Raw genomic sequence first — 16,013 nt, forward strand, 5'->3', positions numbered from 1 at the left:
TAGGAGAGGAAAGAGATGGGTGCAAAGTATTGTGACACCTACAAGTAATAACTGAAGAAAATATATTAGGACACTTCCAAGAAGTGGAAATATGACGTTTGGACGAAGGTACTGGAATGCGTCCGAAAATTAAAAAGTGAAGAAAAAGTGGTGTTGAGAGACAGACAGAGAAAACAGGACGTAAGTATTAGCGTTATTGGGACTAAAATATTGGATCAAGTACTGGAAGTAAAATGTGACAAAAATGTAGTGGGGACAAGTTTGGGGATGCTTGCAGGAAGAGAAAAAGAAAAAAAGACAAGTTTGGAAAAAAAGTTTTAGGATACCCACACAAGGTGAAAAGAAGAAAAATTGTCATTTTAGACAAAAGTCATGGGTAAAAATGTGGACTTGGACATAAGTATTGGGGCACAATGTCCGCACAAGCTGCATCCCAACACTTTTGTCCATTCATACCTAAAGTGTTTCACCTTTCTGGTAAAATGTATTTTCTACTCACTCATTATTTGCAGAGTTTACATTCTCATCCTCTTTCTGCATACAAAAAAAAAGGCTCCCTTAATTTATGCCGTCATCCAATTACCTCCAAAGACCGAGCAACCTCTGTGACCTGACCGTTATGCAACACGGGCCACCAGAGACGTGACGAATCTGCAGCGCACCGTCATACAAAGTCAGAAGGAGTGCGTTGGAAAAGTAAAGTGAGCAGAGTCACAGGAGGCAGACAAAAGCAGACTTCCTGTTTGTCACGCAGTATTTGAGCAGGTGGGATGAAAAAAAAAAAAAAGAGCGCAAATCCTGTGTGGATGGAGGAAGGAGACATCCGGGGCGGCCCGGCCCACACAACCTGCCGCTGCAATCAAACATTGCCAGACAAAAAAGCTTGATGAGACACCGACAGATGCATGATGGGAAAGGTGCTGGCGGGTGATGGGGGGTGGGGGCCAGGGGGGGTCACTGAGTGGGAGGAGAAAAAAAGAGTTGGAGAGATTCAGGGCCTCTTCACTTTAGCTCGGCGGTGGGCGGAATTTTTACAAACTTTGCAGGCGGACAATAAATGCGTCAGCGTCCACTGTCTCACCCCCCACCCCCCACCAAGTCCCTACAGCAGCTGTTGCCATGTGGACATCGCTTCGGTTGCCATGGTTACAGCTAGGAGAGGAGGTGGAGATCGCATCTGCGCCCAGGAGTGTGACAACAAGTCCCAACAGCACAACGAGAGGAACCGCACGCAGACACAAAAAACAAACCTTAAATTGTCTGCCACACAGGACGAATCACAACACAACAAAAGGAATCACGCACAGAAAAAGAAAACCAACACACACACACACTTGCACAAGACACACATGAAAAAACCGTCTTGAACAAACCATGTAGACAAGATACACACGAAAAAAACCAAGTGGAAATGAACAACAACACACACAAGAACAACACACACAACACACGCACATCAGCAACACACAGACTCAAACTATACATACACTTCATAACAATCATGAAAAACATGGCACACAATACACATATCTGTATATGAACAAAACACCCATACAGACAACAAAAATTCACACAACACGCAGAAGAACAAGCAAAACACACAAACAACACATACACGTTAAACAACGCACACGGATGCAATGCGTACACACATGAACAACACAAATGATTACCATGAAGAACACACACGAACACACAAGAAAAACATAGTACCGCACAACACACACATCTATACAATCATGTGATGAACGCAAACAGACACACACAAAGGCTAACGATGTTCACTGTATCCATTGCACGTCGACATCGTGCTTCAAATCTTTTTGATCCGGCAATGACACCACCCCTAATGGGCGTATTCATCTTCATAATCATAACGTATTCATTGTTCTAATCACCACATTCATCTTGATAACGTCCCATTAAGGCAGCCGGGAAAGCACCGCTGATTGGTCGGTTATCTCTCTTCATTGGTGCGTCCAAACGTGTGTCCTTCCCCCTCCATTGGTCAGCCTACGTCGATCGCGTTTCGAAAATCTTTTCAAATCGCACCAAATATGACTACTGTAGTTTGTTCCGTCGCTTCCTCTTCACTGGTCAGTCCACATGTCAATCATTCCCTGTTACTACCTCAGAAACAGGAATAGAAAAGTCTCCTTCGCCCCACCATTTCATAAGGGGGGCTAAGCCTTCGTTGTGAATTCAATTTTAGAGATCTAATGATGAACCGAGGCCTATTGGCCGCCTGGGTCATCCACTTTTTCAAAGCAATGACGAGTGGCCTACCTGTGCCTAACCTACCATTTCTGCAACCCCCCCCCCACACACACTCACACACAGACACACACACAACAAGCAGCATAAGTCACTTTGAGCCACAAGTCAATTAAAAAGCAATGTAAATGTAAATGAAGAAGAGTAAAGAGGCAGAGAGGACAAAACGGTGTCCCTTAACACACAATGGCCACTTCATTAGGTACACCAGCTGGTCCAATCAAATACAAATTTAGTCTTGATGAATGTAACAAGGTGGAGTGACGGGTGAGTGCGTTGGCGTCACAGTTCTGCGCACTGGGGTTCAAATCCTGCCCCCACCTGTGTGGAGTTTGCATGTTCCCCTCGTGCCTTCTATGGCCAGTCCGTTTTCCTCCCACATCCCAAAAACATGCATTATTTGAATATTGAAAGTACTTATTCTCTTCAATTGGTTTGAACATGCTTCTCAAACAACACAAGGTGAAGTGACCCCCACCACCTTCGTTCTATATTTCTGTGTGTGGAAAAACTTTGGACATCCCTGCCTTAAACAATCTCCAAACCATTCAAATAGAAAACTGATTATTCGACTAATGAAGATTTCCATCATGTGAGCTGTGCAGCGCTGCTTTTCACTCTTTTTCTTATCTTTGAAAAACGCCTCAAAGTTAAGTTTGAAAAGATTCTGCCAGCATGTGCGCTTGTTCCTGAAAAAAAGTGCTGAGCTCAGCGCGGGCACAGACATGGCTGATAAGCTCAATGGCTGAGATAACAAAAGTCTTTGCACAAAGACGAACACGGCGGTCATGAAAGACAACCGCGTCCTGCCGATGACGGTTTAGCATCAAAACTCCCGGCCTGCACTTCCAGTCCTCTGATTGGCCGCCACCCAACAGAAGCGTGTGACGTCACTTGGCGAGCAAGCGAGCGACTTTGCAGACTCGCTCAGAGGGTATCTCGCGTTTTTTCCCCCCTTCCTTTCCCCATTTAAAAAAGCACAGATAAGAGACATGCTGTCAAAGTCACCTTCCTCCATCTTTGCCAATTACCGCGCCTTCGCTGAGGTACGAAAAACTGCAGCCAAAGCCCAAAGACGGCAGCACAAAAAGTTGAGGCTGCGGCTTCACCTCTGCGGATTAAGACTCACTGACATTGACTTGTGCTCTTTTAACACTTTCATGTGCCGAAGAGGGTAAAATTGGTCAGGGAAATCAACCAGATAAATGGCTGATTAGCATTAACATTTAGCAATCCAACACCCCCTCTTGGAACTGCAATGAAATGCTACTAAAATCCCATCAATGTTTCTGATAGCTGACACCAAAAAGACCAGAACTCCTTGACGGAAATGAGACGCTGGTGTACATTTTGATTATAACAGATTTACAAAGGGCAATTGTGCAAATCAATGTCAATTATTTACCCTAAAAAGTTTATATTTTGTCACCCTTCACAGTATTTGTTGATATAAATGGAACGAAACACAATGTATCTGGGTGGAAAGTTGACCGCGACCCCTCTTCACAAGAGAAAAGAGTGGTCCAGTCGGGTTTTAAAATCAGTTTTGGAATTGGAAACACCAAAGTGAACTAAACCGAAGTACTTGGTGGAAACAAGCGTGGTAGCTACCTGACAAAGAGTGCTAAGAAGTGATCAGGAGTTAAATGTGGTAAACTTGGAAAAAATGAAGCAGTTAGCAAATTGTAAAAAAAAAAAGGAAAATCCGAACTGACTTCAAACAAGAAAAGTCCAATTTTATGTCATACACTGAGGAAAGAAAGTGTGTGTTTTTGTAGGGTGTATGTAAACTTCTGGGTGAGGCCGAGTTTTCCACATTAACCTGAATGTTACCCTTTATGCACCAGTGACACCCCTGATTTTTAAGCCCCCGACTCCACTTTACAAGGTCCTCATTCTTCCTAGGACGGACTCATTTGTGGTTATTGATCTCTGCTGGAGCAGGAGGAGGAGGAGGTGGTGGAAATTAGGGTCAAAGGGATGAACGGCGTGTGTGTGTGTGTGTTAGGGGGACATATCCAGTATTCAGTGTGGCGCTTCGCTGCGGTTCTCCCCCCCTCTTCTTCTTGCTAATCTTTAATGTAGGAAGAAAATGCCGATGGTTGCAGTGTAGCTGCGTCAAAGCACCCCCTCCCACCACCTCCTATCACCTCCACCCCCAAGATTGACCATCCATATTCTACACTGCAGTAACTACGTGGCTTTAAAAGTTGACACCTGGCATGTTGAGTGATGTGGAAGCTAGGGAAAAAAATGCACATGCACCCACACCTAAATGGGGAACAGCCAAAAAGTACCCCCACACGAAGGCGTCCTCATATTTGGAGACGACAACAATGCATGGGCACACACGCACACACACATGCACACAGTTTAACGGGTGAAAACATATGTGGGGTGTAAAAGCTTGTACCCCACTTTGAAAAAAAGAAAGACAAAAACATCCATCTAACATGGATCAGGCCTTATGTCCATACAAATAATCTACGCAAAGACAATAAAAGCACACACAAGGTCCTTAAAAGTAATGAGCCAAGTGGAGCGTGTGTGTGCATGTATGTGTGTGACCTTGCGGCATGTGACAGGTGAGTTAAGGCGCGTGTTGCAGCTTCATAAAAACTTGTGGTCCTGCACAGCTAATGACCAATTAGCAATTAAGCGGTCACAGTGCCACATTTGAGCAGGATAAAGCCATAAAAATAGCCTTGATGATCCCGTCACAGGCGCAGAGAATTACAGGAAAACGGACAAATGTGCAGGAGAAAGATGTAAACAAGCTTGTCATGCACATGGTACATTTAAGCTTTCAACGTAAAAAGTGGGGAAAATTATGAGGAAGTGAAATGAAAGTGAAAGTGAATAAAATATAGTATGTGGACATGATGGAGAGTTTGGACAAAAGCATGCAGGAAGGTAAAAGGTACAATTTTTGACAAAATTATTTAGATACAAGAAGTGAAAGTGAAAAAACTGTGGAATGTGGACAAATGTAGTGAGACAACTACAGGAAATGAAAGGTGAAATGTTGAGTTTTGGATGTACAGTAAGTATTTGGAGTCAGGACACAATGGGGAGTTTAGGACAAAGGTATTGGGAAACATACAAGAGTGTTTCCCACATGTACATTTATTTGCAGCGGACCCCCGGGGCGCCACAAATTAATTTTGTCCGCCACAAATAGTTGGCTTTTGCGGCATGAAGACTGTGCCCCTGCCATGGTAATCATACGACGACTGGTGAGAGGGTCTGCCTCACAGTTAGGAGGACTGGGGTTCAAATCCCAGCTCTGCCTGTGTGGGGTTTGCATGTTCTCCCGGTGGATGCGTGGGTTTTCTGCAGGAAAAAAAAAATGGGATAATTGGAGACTCTAAATTGTGCCTAGGTGTGATTGTGACTTCAAATGATTGTCTCAGTGTGTCCTGTGATTGGCTGGGTACCAGTTCAGGGTGTACCCTGCCTCTTGCCTGAAGATAGGTGGGATAGGCACCACCACGCCTGCGGCCCTTGTGAGGATAAGCGGTTTGGATAATGGATAGATGGATGGATGTTTTGAATGCATGTACGTCAGAGCTGTCAAAATCATTTTCATTGAGGGCCACACACTAGTTGCCGTTTCTCTCAGAGGGCCATTAAGCCATATACGTTTTGAAAGAGTTTGGTAAACAAGCAAACAAAAAAAAGATTTGATCAAGAATCATGGACGCGGTCCCTGATTTGCTTTGATTTGGTTGGGCGGTGCACCCGCGCATCGGCGCGACAGCCATAAATAGGAGACCGGCTTGCTAGAATGCACCTTTATGTGCGTGCGCTTGACGTATTGGCCACACCGGAATTAAGTGACGAGATGGATGTAACATCTTTTTTTAATGTTTTTTTTCGGGGAGCATGCCGTCACACGATCAACCAAAACTGCCTCACGAGCGACGCATTGAGCACCCCTGGTGGTGAATTTCCTTTGAGATGGCTCGTGACATTGATGACTTTCGATGTAAATGCGCTTGCAGTACGTGAAGCAGCTCTGAACATGCGCTTTTGGCCTAACTTCCGAACATAGTCAGCACGGTTAACTTGCATTTCCTGTTTCCGGGTGAATAAGGATAGTTTAGGACCAGGTTTGTTTTGTTAACAACGTTTATGAAATAAAGACATGAATTAATGTCAAGACTACACAAAATAAGTGACGTCTTTCAATATCTATTTTTTTCTACTTGGAACAAATTTTACGCGTGTGATTTTTCGTGCTCGACTGTGCAGATTTGCACGTCAAATGTGAGTGACTGTGAAGTTAAAGTTTTGCTACCTCCTCTAACTTTGAGTAAAATATTGGGATACTTGAGTAAAGTGGTTGGACAAACGTATTGGGACACCTTCTGGAAGTGAAAAGTGAAGAAAATGGATTGCAGACAAAGGTTCAGAGGTAATATACAGTATATATTTATACTGTAATACTTTTGTCGGCGTACGTGGCTGCTTGTGTCATCCGAGTGATGATGATGATATAACCCCTGTGACACATGTGTGTGTGTGTGTGTGTGTGTGTGTGGTGGTGCGGGGGTGTCACAAGCTGACTCCACACAAGCGCCAGGCGGGAAAATCAACACAGTCACATCCACACACACATGGACTTTTCCAGGTGAAAAATGCTCCCTGTTGCTGCTGCGATCATGAGCGCCTCATCGTCCTGGAAAGCGATCTGAGCAAGCCGCGCTGCTCCTCATTAAAAATTCATCCTCTCACACAGTTCCAATATGCTGGCATGGCACGCCCACACACACACACACACACTAGACTGTAAATTACATCATCATCTTCTTCGCAACACTTTCCCCTCGCCCAGCATATGAATTCCGGAATTGGCCCAGATTCCCTCTCTTGCCGTCAAGTCTTTCCCAGATTTGCATGACTTCTAGTAGGAATGCTGTTCAACCAACATCCTGCATGTTCAACATTCTCACAGCGACAACAAACAACACTCAGGAGATGAATAAACAATATGCAACAGTGCCGCATGTTATCAGCACTTGGAGATAATTGCCGTCGCTCTGCCAATTCTTGCCATGAGTTGCGAGCAAAAATTTGAGATGCAAATTTGAGATGATTTCTAGTGACTGGAAGGTGGCAGTGAACTTCACAACAAGTAGCAGTTTGGCAGTTGGCGCATAAATTCATTTTTGTTTATTGCTCCCGTAATGTTTAGAATAAAACTAAACACAAATCAAAGAGAATAAGACATATTCAAGAAAACACAGTCTTTAAAAAGTCCGCTAACTTCATCCTCACACACAATGCTATCTAAATTAGCATCGATATGGCGCTGATTATAATGCTTCAAACAACACAAGTTGAAAAACAATATAACATCAATATTACTCCCGCTGACAGGGAAGTGGTGGCCGTCTTCTTCTTTCCAGTGGACTCCTGCATATTCACTGCTGCACCTATGACCCCAATCCCCTACTTATTTCTGTTTTTTATGTTTTACCCCATCCCCCACTTGTTCACGTTTTTTTTTTGGGGGGGGGGTGTTCTTTCTTCTACGTAACTGAAATGAGTGCCAATTATTTTCTCATTAAAAACATTACAAACATGACTTTTCTGGAGGGCGCTGGAATGTGTTAATGTCTTTTCTATTCATTTCAATGGGAAAAGATTATTTGTGGTACCGTACAAATATTTTGAGTTACGAGCATGGTCACGGAATCAATTCAACCGATAAGTCGAGGAACCAGTGTATAACCACATTACGGAGATTGTCTGATTTCACAATATTGTGTGTGTATTCTTTTTTTCACATTTAGCACTTTCGTGTGTTTCTCGTGCAGTGAAGTCTTCCTTTGTGAGCAAACATTGGCGTGCTGATAAAAGGCTGCAAGTTCAAGTGTCCTAGAGGCTCTCTTCTCCATCGCGATTCCGTTCTCTGATTACACACAACCGAACGGTCGCTACAATGGACGAGTAATTACCGGGTAGCTCGTCTCCAATTGCTCCTCGGCGGAGGAAACCCAGCCGGGTGAGAAATGATAATCAAGTGGAAATATCAGCGATGCTTTGCACCGAAGGAAAGGTCCTTCGACACGTTCTCATTGGATGTTTATATTTGGTTACTACTATTTTAAATTTGGCAGTAATTGGAAATATTTCTCGAAGAGTTTGTCTTTGAAGGACCTGATGAATTGGTGGGAATCGTCCTAACTGGCTGCTTCAAACGTAGGCTGGAGACTGTCTTGTGGACTTACTCGTGATGGGCATGCCTACCAAATTTCCAGTTGCTCGGGAAAACTAGCTTCAAGAACTGAATTTTTCAACAATTCTTGCTCTCAACTTTGACTCCCAAATGGCCATTTCATACCAAAAATGGCAAATGCATGTATTTGGGGCAAGGCTTTTTGTGGATCTAATAATGATAGATACGCACACAAAATTTCATGTTGCTGGGTGAAACTAGCGGAACGGTGGGTGACTGGTTAGCACATCTGCCTTGCAGTTTTGAGGTCCTGGGTTCAAGTCCGTACTTTTGCCTGTGTGTAGTTTGCATCTCCGGCCCGTTCCTGTATGGGTTTTCTCTGAGTATTCCGTTTCCTCCAACATCCCAAAAACAACAAACAACTGTAAATTGCCCATAGGTGTGAATGCCAGTACTAATGGTTGTTTGTTTGTCTGTGCCCTGCGATTGGTTGGTGACCAATTCAGGGTGTCTCACCCAAAGATGATAGCTAGAATAGTACATACGTAAGTCTCTACGTTTTAGTGGCTGGTCTGGGTTAGTTTTGAGATTATTCGGCATGGCTAGACTGTATCCTAGTTGTTAAAATAAGGCCAGTCACTAGTCAGTATGCTAGTTGCCAGACTAGTGGCTAGTTACTGTTTGCCTGTGGCTGGCAGCATTTTGCTTTGCGATGACACAGCAGCATTGTGTTCGTATCGATTTGTTCTCTGCACAAAACAGCGCAACTGGTGGGAATCAAACACACGGCCTCAGGACATAGGACTACACCACTCACACCTCTCAGAAAAAAAGTCAGTCAAGAACCTTACTGATTTTGACTGGAATCCAACACAAGCAGGTTCATCTTTTGACCCCTAAAATACATTTCAACAATCGTCCCTATGGTCCAAACACGCAATGGTCCACCAAATGTTCCTGGTTCTGAGATAAACTTATGCAGTCCACACAGGTTATACGCCCCCCACCCCCACCCCCCATATCATTCAGCCCTAACCCTGATTGATGCCTATGTTGTTTTAATTATGAGTCATTCATTAAATCAGTGTATTCATTTACATTCCTACGATCCACCTGGATCAATCTGTGCATGACAAGTCAGCCTTTGGGATGTAAATATATCGATTTAAATTGTTTTAAAAGGTAACAAATTAAACATTATTGATAGTGGCACATAACGCACTGGATTTAAGCACGGCAGGCTTTATTCAGTATGACGGGGGCTACATGTTGCTTTTCTAAAAAAACATGGTTATGGTTATGGTTCCTTTTACCTTGCTTGGTTTTTCAGTTAGCACACTACAGTTACCTCTGTTAAGGCTAATTGCTTCTTCGTTGTCTCTTTTCTTCTTTGTGTACTTTTCTACGGCCCAAATCTAGTTAGTCCTTTTCGTAGTTCCCTTACTGGTTGAACGAGACAACAGTATGTGTGTGTGCCATTTTTCTTTGCACTTTTTGACTTTAAGATGTTGATCGGTCTGGTAGATGGCAGATAAGGAGGACGCTAGCAGGAATGTCAGACTCCCTTTTATGCTACAAAGAGCAGGTTTGTACATTTATTTAGCTCTCAATGTATTATTAATACTATTGCTCAAGGAATTTGCTTGAGAAAACCTCACAGTGCTTCATTTATAGCCATTAGTATTTGAGTATTTAGAAAAGGGATTCTCTCATTTTGGATCCAGCTTGGGCCTTCTTCCATTCATTCACCCATACGCCAACCCACCCATCCATCTAGCCATCCACCCATCCATCTATTCTCCACATCGCTTTTCCTGTTCCGAGTCGCGGGACAATATAGCCAATCCCAGGTGATTTTGGGTCTCGTGTCAGTCGCAGCCCACATACAGTATAAAAATGGGCAGCCATTGGCACTCACATTCACACCATTATTGAGTGGGAACTGAAGCCATGTTCCTTGCACCAAAGTCAGACGAGTGTACCTACTACTTGCCTACCTACTGCACCATCAGTGACACGGGCCTTCTTACAGCGAAGACAGTTTTTGAAGGACCAACATCATAATTGCAACACCAACTAAAGCTCTCCTTTCAAGGAAAAGGACAAATCATAGCTGAAATAATATAAATAAATACTGGTGTACCAATTTGTTTTGGCAACAATTCCATTTGTACCACAATTCTTGGTGAATGATTCGATTCACGGACTATATTGGTTCATTTCAAATTATACGATCCAAAACAATTCAGTGGCTAGAAAGCAATTCAGTAATTTTTTTTAACCAAAAATTCACCCAGTGTGACTGTGAAATGAATAACTGCATACTGGACAGTGAAGGTGAAATTTCGTAGATTCCTTTTGTTTCTTGTAAGGTAATGAGTTCAAATTAATTATGGTGATTAAATATAAAGATTTTCATGATGTACAGTACTTTTCTTTTTTGTCTCTTAACTAGTATTTTCTCCATGTGCTTTCTAATGGAGTATGAGTCTGCTTAACGGCTAATGTATTGCTATGCAATAAACAAAGGACAATTTACTGTTCCTCTTACTGTAGTATTTCACCTAGGATTTTATTACTGGGCCATTTTGCTCCTAGAAAAGAGGTGTTTAATTGGTGTTAGAATTTATGAACGGGTCCTTTGAAAAATATGTTGTAGCGGGACCCAAAGTTCGAGAATCCCTGTGGTCATGATCCTGCCGTTCCAGCCCGGGCTGTGCAGGTGCCTGCCCGGTTGCCTGCGCGGTTGCGCTGATTGGGAGGCGCACAGCTGCGCCTCATGCGGGCTGATTATCCGGTGTATTTATATGACCTCGATGACGACTGGTCCGCGCCAGTTCGTTGAGCTTCATGTCCTGTTCGAGTACTCCCGTATCCCTGATCGACAAGCCGTGTGTACCGACCTTCGCCTGTTCTCCGACCAACCTTGTAAGCCTGACTCCTTTGATGCTTCTGCCTGCTTTGATCGTTCTCCTGCCTGCCCGCTCACCTGCTCTCTTTGCCCAACGTCCCAACTACCGCTGCTGCACCTGACTGCCTGCCCGATCCCCGACCACGAAATAATAAACGTTTCTCCTCGAACTACCTTGCATCGTCCGAGTCCTGCATTTGGGTCCTACTCCCGTTCCGATGGGTCGTGACACTGTTCTAAACAGCTAAATATGAATTAATGGGAAAAAAAAATCACTGTGAGGTTTCCATGAGGAAAATCTTTTAGGACTACTAATACATAGATAGCTAGACAGAGGGATGGAGATTGGAAGGATGTGCAGCATGTAAAGGTGATTAAGGATAACGATGGAAATATGTTGACTGGTGCCACTAGTGTGCTAAGTAGATGGAAAGAGTACTTTGAGAAGTTAATGAATGAAGAGAATGGGAGAGAAGGTAGAGTTGAAGACGCAAGCGTAAATGATCAGGAAGTGGCAATGATTAGTAAGGGGGAAGTTAGAAAGTCATTGAACAGGATGAAAAATGGAAAGGCAGCTGGTCCTGATGACATACCAGTGGAGGTATGGAACCAATTTGGAGAGGTGGGCGTGGAGTTTTTGACCAACTGATTCAATAGAATACTAGCGGGAGAGATGCCAGAAAAATGGAGGAAAAGTGTGTTCGTCCCCATTTTTAAGAACTAACATTCAGAACTGTGGAAACTACAGAGGAATAAAGATGATGAGCCACACAATTAACTTACGGGAAAGAGTAGTGGAGGCTAGACTCAGGCCAGATGTAAGTATCTGTGAGCAACAGTATGGTTTCATGCGTAGAAAGAGTACCACAGATGCATTGTTTGCCTTGAGGATGCCCGTGGAAAAGTACAGTGGTACATGGTCAGAAGGAGCTACATTATGTCTTTGTGGATCTAGAGAAAGCCTATGACAGAGTTACCAAGAGAGGAACTGTGGTACTCCATGCGTAAGTCTGGTGTGACAGAGAAGTATGTTGGAAAACTACTGGACATGTATGAGGGCAGCAGAACAGCGGTGAGATGTGCCGTAGGTGTGAAAGAAGAATTTAAGGTGGAGGTGGGACTGCATCAGGGATCCGGTCTGAGCCCCTTCCTTTTTGTGGTAGTAATGGATAGGCTGACAGATGAGGTTAGAATGGAATCTCCTTGGAACATGATGTTCGTAGATGATATTGTGATCTGAAGTGAAAGCAGGGAGAAGGCGGAGGAGCAATTAGAAAGATGGAGGTAAACACTGGAAAGGAGAGGAATGAAGATTAGCTGAAGTAAAACAGACTATATGTGCGTGAATGAGAGGGGCAGAGAGGGAAGAGTGAAGCTTCGGGGAGAAGAGATAGCAAAGGTGGACTACTTCAAATACTTGGGGTCAACAATACAGAGCAATGGTGAGTGTGGTAAGAAAGTGAAGAAACGGGTCCAGTTGGCGGAAGGTGTCTGGTGTTCTATGTGACAAAAGAGTCTCCGCTAGGATGAAGGGCAAAGTTTATAAAATGGTGATGAACAGATTAGAGCCGGTGACTCTGAAGAACCAACAGGAAGCAGAACTGGAGGTAGCAGAAATGAAGATGTTGAGGTTCTCGCTTGGAGTGAGCAGGTTGGATCGGATTAGAAATGAGCTCATTAGAGGGACAGCCAAAGTTAGAGGTTTTGAAGACAAGGTTAGAGAGAGCAGATGTTCATGGTTTGGACATGTCCCGAGGCGAGAGAGTGAGTATATTGGTAGAAGGGTGCTGAGGATGGAGCTGCCAGGCAAAAGGGCGAGAGGAAGACCAAAGAAAAAGGTTGATGGATGTTGTGAGTGAGGGAGGACATGAAGACTGTGGGTGTTAGAGAGGAAGAATAGAAAAGATGACATACTGTGGCAACCCCTAATCGGAACAAGCCGAAAGGAAAAGAAGAGGAATACATGGAGAGCTAAATAAATGAACAAGATCATTATTTGTAGCACAAATGTAAGCCCAAACTAGCACCCAGTGGTTGACATCATCACTGGTACTCCACTTGAGTTTGCCCGCCTGGTACTTTGCTGTTTTGTTAGCGGCTCCCGAGTTTAGCCAACTAGCTTGAAAGGCTTCAAATTGAAGCTGATTTGCTGCATGTCATATGCATGCATACTTAATGACTCACGAGCCTTCTTTTGCCACCTTCCCTCCACCTGACATATGGACATCTAAAAACTTTCTTAAAAAACACAGACACATACTGTGGTGTCATGTTCACCACTAGGGGCACTAGGGAAAAGAATGACTGGATTAAGAAGAGGCAACGAAGAAGAAAGTGGCATTGACAGTTCCAACTGCGTGTGCTAACTTCAAAATCAAGTGAAAAAGAATTACTATCGTTTGTTTTGGAAATAAAAAATACACAACTTCACATAAAGCCACATAAAAATAGTCACCTGTCATCTTGGGAGTTTCCAAACACTATTCGTTAAAAAAAAAATGTGGTCAAATAAAAGAAGAAAAAAATACGTCAGCTTGACGGAGCTTCAGGGTGGATGCAGCTGCGGACCACCCACCCCCAACATTCCCCTGCCTCACGGTGGGGCGTCCTTGAGCAAGACACCGATTCCCAAACTCCTCCCTGGGACGCTTCGGCAGCCGCCCTCTGCTCTGGTGTGTCCCACTACCAAGTGTCTTCATTGTGGCCCTTACTGTGATGGGTCGAATGGAGAAATAAAAATTGGTGTGCATTTCTTCATGAAAATCAAGTTGATTCTATTCACTCTATATTAAACAGAATCATCCTCAAATCCAATCAGAAACCATCAATCATCACACCAATCAAATTTCTGCTCAAATGAATGGTTACACCTGTGTTGTTTAGCCACATTGGCTAAGAGGTTTCATGATCCAGTGCCAACCCTGCAGAAAGTGAGCTTCAGAAATGGACTGCATATTTACAGTTTGTCACTTTGGCTGCTTTGGGGAGGAAAGTAAACCCGGTTTATTTCAGAAACTTGCTTTTTTTTTTACCCAATCCATGACTTGTTTGTGTGTGTGTGTGTGTGTGTGTGTGTGTGTGTGTGTGTGTGGTGTGTGTGTGTGTGTGTGTGTATTCCTGATCCCCTACTTATTTGCATTTTTTTAGGGTTGGGGAGGCGCGTCAATCATCAGGGAGTGTCAATTGTGTGCGTTTTCGCTGCAGGAAGGCTCAGTCCCAATCCCCCGTAAATAGTCAGCTAGGTTCCACTGTAATTATTTTATTTGTTTGGATCTGCATATTAGTGTCAGTGAGCATGATCACCTTTCATTAAATATTGACACATTTGTAAGATGTTATTGCACTATACTTAACAATAAACTTTTTTGTTGTTGTTGTGTTTTCATTCAGTCAACTTAGAAGATACCGACAGAGATCCAATGTATGAAGCTGAAGGTGATGACTATACCTCAGCTGTGGGTAAAAATGCAGGCAATATGATCCAAGTCCAAAATGCCAAAATCTGACAACCACTTTTTTTTTTTTTTTTTTGCAAAACCCGGTACCTGGTTGTAATCATTGACATATAATTGACCAAGATGGGAATCCCCCAGATGTAATTGCTGCCATTAAACTTTCATAAATTAGCCTGCTCAATGGCAAAACGGAGTTCGCCCACTTGAGTGTCAGTTATCCACAGTTAGTACTTGAAACCTTGAGCTCTGGAGTGTCTCTGCAGTCCAAACACATGGCGGCCCTCCAAAAGTTCCAAACCGACCTAACCTGGCTCTTACCTTCCAGACAGCAGGTCCTCCAGAGCCCCGAGTGCGTCATGACCTCCTCGTTCTTCTTGCTGGTCTCGTTGTCGTTGCCGCTTTTGCTCCTGCAGACCCCTCGCGAGTAGAGCCAGTAGTCGGTCCCCACTGCGATGGTCATCAGGCTGAAGGCCGCGAAGGCGCCCACCGTGGTCAGCAGCATTTGCACTCCGCGCTCGAACAGGCCCATGTTCCCGCATTCCATGAAAGGGGGACCCCCTTTCCGCTTGATGTACAGGAAGTAAATATTTGACGACAAGCGGGACCCCAGCCAGGCGGAAAAACGGGAGGAGAGGGACGAGGGGCCAGGAGGAGAAAGAGGAGGAAGAGGACGACGACCAGGCGCCAGGAGCCTTATGGTTGCGTTTGGATGAGGACCAGTTAGCCGAGAAAAAAGACGGGAATTGGATGGAAATCCTCTAACTCACCTTTTTTTTTTTTAAGTTTTTCTTGATTAAAAAAAAAACTGTGGAAGCTGCCAACCTGTTTGTCCGCTTACACGCACGTCAAAGCCGCTAATAAATCACCATTGAAATGCTGCACCTTGCAAGCGCTCGCAGCGTAAACTAAAAAAACAACAACAGCTCAATCAAAGCAGACATGCATTCAATGCGTGGAGGGTAATTTTGGATCCCTTTTCCTATTTCTAAAATTCTAAAATTCCATGTGTTGCCAGGCCCGATTTCCACGTTTAAAAAAAAAAAACTTCAATCGGGCAAAAATGCATTCTTTGCATAGGCAAAAAAATAATAATTTGAAGAATCGAGAAAATGAAAGTAATTTCAATCACACAATTTCCCTTTTTTCCTAAAATTCTGGTCCTCCGTTTCCATATGGAGCCCTAGAGTTG

General features: G+C 43.8%; 1 protein-coding gene across 2 annotated transcripts in view; it reads right to left on the reverse strand.

Moving 5' to 3' along the window:
• cacng2a (calcium channel, voltage-dependent, gamma subunit 2a) overlaps positions 1 to 15,368 on the reverse strand; it is a 49,704-nt gene extending 34,336 nt beyond the window's left edge. Inside the window, exon 1 of one of the 2 annotated variants that reach the window (XM_061846579.1) lies at positions 15,143 to 15,368. In XM_061846579.1, coding sequence (XP_061702563.1) covers positions 15,143 to 15,368 — 226 coding nt within the window. Of the gene's footprint in view, positions 1 to 15,131 lie in introns of both variants that reach the window. The other variant, XM_061846580.1, reaches the window with a different exon arrangement.
• Positions 15,369 to 16,013: the final 645 nt, after the last annotated feature.

Source organism: Syngnathoides biaculeatus, chromosome 16, assembly GCF_019802595.1.
Source record: "Syngnathoides biaculeatus isolate LvHL_M chromosome 16, ASM1980259v1, whole genome shotgun sequence".
Lineage (NCBI taxonomy): Eukaryota > Metazoa > Chordata > Actinopteri > Syngnathiformes > Syngnathidae > Syngnathoides > Syngnathoides biaculeatus.